This window comes from Perna viridis, chromosome 15 (assembly GCF_037379345.1).
Source record: "Perna viridis isolate PV_CMFRI_1.1 ecotype Kerala chromosome 15, ASM3737934v1, whole genome shotgun sequence".
Classification (NCBI taxonomy): domain Eukaryota; kingdom Metazoa; phylum Mollusca; class Bivalvia; order Mytilida; family Mytilidae; genus Perna; species Perna viridis.
Genome location: NC_142459.1, coordinates 19,293,899 through 19,296,790, shown reverse-complemented (window position 1 = coordinate 19,296,790; position 2,892 = coordinate 19,293,899). Strand labels below are relative to the sequence as shown.

General features: G+C 35.5%; 1 protein-coding gene across 1 annotated transcript; it reads left to right on the top strand.

Annotated features, from left to right (window-relative positions):
* The first annotated feature begins 832 nt into the window (after positions 1 to 832).
* Positions 833 to 1,947, top strand: LOC148597353 (uncharacterized). The gene is made up of 3 exons (XM_088564242.1): positions 833 to 990; positions 1,257 to 1,688; positions 1,881 to 1,947. The coding sequence occupies exons 1-2, from the start codon at positions 852 to 854 to the stop codon at positions 1,682 to 1,684; spliced, it is 567 nt and encodes a 188-aa protein (XP_088420368.1). The 5' UTR covers positions 833 to 851; the 3' UTR covers positions 1,685 to 1,688; positions 1,881 to 1,947.
* The last annotated feature ends 945 nt before the right edge of the window (positions 1,948 to 2,892 follow it).

Sequence of the window (2,892 nt, the reverse complement as noted above, 5' to 3'; positions counted from 1 at the left end):
CCGTCTTTGTTTGGAGTAACAACGAAGTATAGTGTTTTTTTTGGGTCAGGTAGTACGGGGAATAGAAGTATAAAGAGTTGAAAAATCATAAGTATTAGTGCTATTGTTTTCAGATAATAATCTTGAATTGAGGCCGGGATTCAGAAGATCTTTTGATTTTCAGGATCCTCATTGAATAGGTACCACTACACTCTTTGACAGCCAGCTGTGAGTATAAAATTTAATAACCATTGGATGTAATGCGTTTTGTAGACAAAAACAATGTTGTTTGTGGCTTTGTCTGCTGGTACGACAACATATTTGTCATCTATAGTTGATAATGCATTTGCTACATCGTAGCCTTTGAAAACTTATGTAGCATTGACACTCATTGACCTACTTAAAACATTCATACGTTTCAAAACACCTCACAACCTTTATCCTCTTTGACTGAGAATCAACGTCTTTTTGTTCTTCTTTTATCCATTTTTTTTTGCATATTTCTCCAAGGAATCCATGAGAACTTTAAAGTTATAATTCCAATTTATGAAACGTGGTTCATGGTTCTTGGGACTTAAAGAAAGGTAGATAATTCATAAATGAGCCATGCCTTATTCTTAGGACGACTGATTCATGCTTAATTCTTAAAATTTTAAGAACTTGTCTTGCACGTATCTTCATCACGACCAACTGATGTAATGATGCGATTTTAACTGAACTATACCTCAAACTTTTTTTTTCTAAGTTTATGCATCAAATTCTAACCACAGATATACTTTTTCTAGACCTTGCAACCTTTTTTCCGTCTGTATGCATGTGTATATATACCCCTACATAAAACAGCAAAGGACATCGCTTCGACTGAAGAAGTCATGGCTGTCTCAAAGATCTTGTCGGTTGCATTGTTTGTTTCTGTTTATTTAGTACTGGTATCAGGTTTTGGTTATGGCGGTATACCAGGAGGAATAAGAAGGAAATATGGTGGAGTTATTGGAGGAGGTTTTGGTGCCGGTAAATACTATCTTATCTGTTTATATAAGATTTCGCCAGGAGTGGCTTTTTTAATTCACATTCACCAATAAACTTTACATTACATATATATAAATATTCGCTAAACTGTTTTTAATTAAGCCAAACATTCAAACAACAAAGACATACACTAAAGGCAATTTTCTTGTGGTCTTGGTTTTAATATTTGATCCTTATATTGTTTTTGAAAAATTGTAGTGTTGTCGTCACTTTACAATCACTTTGTACAAAAACAAACATCATTTCAGGTAAACTGTGGTGCACCTGTAGACGATACGGGTGTAATATTGATGAATGGCGATATTCAACAACATGCAGTCTGCCTATCTTTCCATGGCAATGGGATACTTGCTGTAAATGGTTTCCATGGTGGTTAACAATAAATTACGGTTCATCCTTCGGTCGTTTTGGAGGCGGATCAGGTTTTGGACTCAGCGGTGGATTCAGCGGGGGCGTTGGGTCTGGAGGCAGCGGAAGGGTTGGTCCAGTCGGTAGTGTCGGATTTGGGGGTCTTGGAGGAGGCGGTCCAATTGGTGGCGTCGGAGTGGGGGGTGTAGGAGGAGTTGGTCCAGTTGGTGGCGTCGGAGTTGGGGGTGCTGGAGGAGTTGGTCCAGTTGGTGGCGTCGGGATAGGAGGTGCTGGAGGACTTAGAGGGTATGGAAAAGGCGCATATTAAACTAGTAAGTTACTACCATTTTCGAATTGAAGAAAAATTGGATAAATATTTCATTTGAAAACGAAAATTAAATACATTGTGAAATTGAAACCAGAAATCGGTATTTTTCATATGGTTAAATCTACAGTATTAAACTTTTCCATTTGTAATTTGGTTTCGCAAAATTATTTCATTGTGTGTTTTATTTCAATTTCAGATAGACCCAACAAATATTTTATGGCCAGCCTTGTTATAAAATCAAAATAAAATTTGGCATATTATAATTTTTGTTTTCACTAACATCAAACTTATCCAGGTTCCGATTTTTCATTTGTGTGTTGCAAAATTCTTTCAGCATCTGCGTATAAAGTTTATACATTACATCTTGTACTCCATATCATAAAAAAGAGCGGAATTTGTGAAGCGTAGAAAATGCACCAGCGTATAACCTCAATTAGAAAGGGTTCCTTCAGAGACGACCAAATCGTCTTCAACATGTGTTAACAACAAACCTTTAAGTAAGCTCTGAAATGTCTCGACAGCAAACCAACGGTAACAGAACGTTCTTCAAAATTAAATTAAAAAGAAATATAACCACACAACGATACATTAATGACCAATATGTTCTGATGTAGATAAGCACAAGAAATGGTTGCTCCTTATGAATTGGCCATCTCCACAATGGACAAAAATATTTATCGAAAAACCGGAAAAGCCTTTATTACTGTAGTATGTGATTTTTCATCCTAGATGTCAGTGGCGCCAGGGTTGATCGTTTATTGTTTAGTTTCTGTTTTGATAACAGTCTTAAGTTAATATATTGCATATTTTGGTATGATTTTCATATCGAAATTTACAAAATATAAAACTGGTATTTTTTGTATTTACACATGTTGCAAGGAATAACCTTGTATTATCAGCAATAACAAGTGGGAATTTCAATATACAAAATTAAACAGTACGGAAAACAAAACAAACTATCGGAATACAAAGCCAATTCAAGCAATGATAAGTTCAAACAAAATATGCCAAGGAGCTGCGAGTTAGTACAGAAGACGAAGGATCAGTGCTTTCGAAGTTTTGAATTTTGTGGTAGAGTTTAGAATTTGGTGTTACTGCAAATTCCCGTTAATAATAATCCATTTATAGCTTTAATTAACCTTAAAAATGGGCAATTATGACAAAAGTCCAGTCTGTGCATATACAACAACTTTTTAAGCATGGTATTT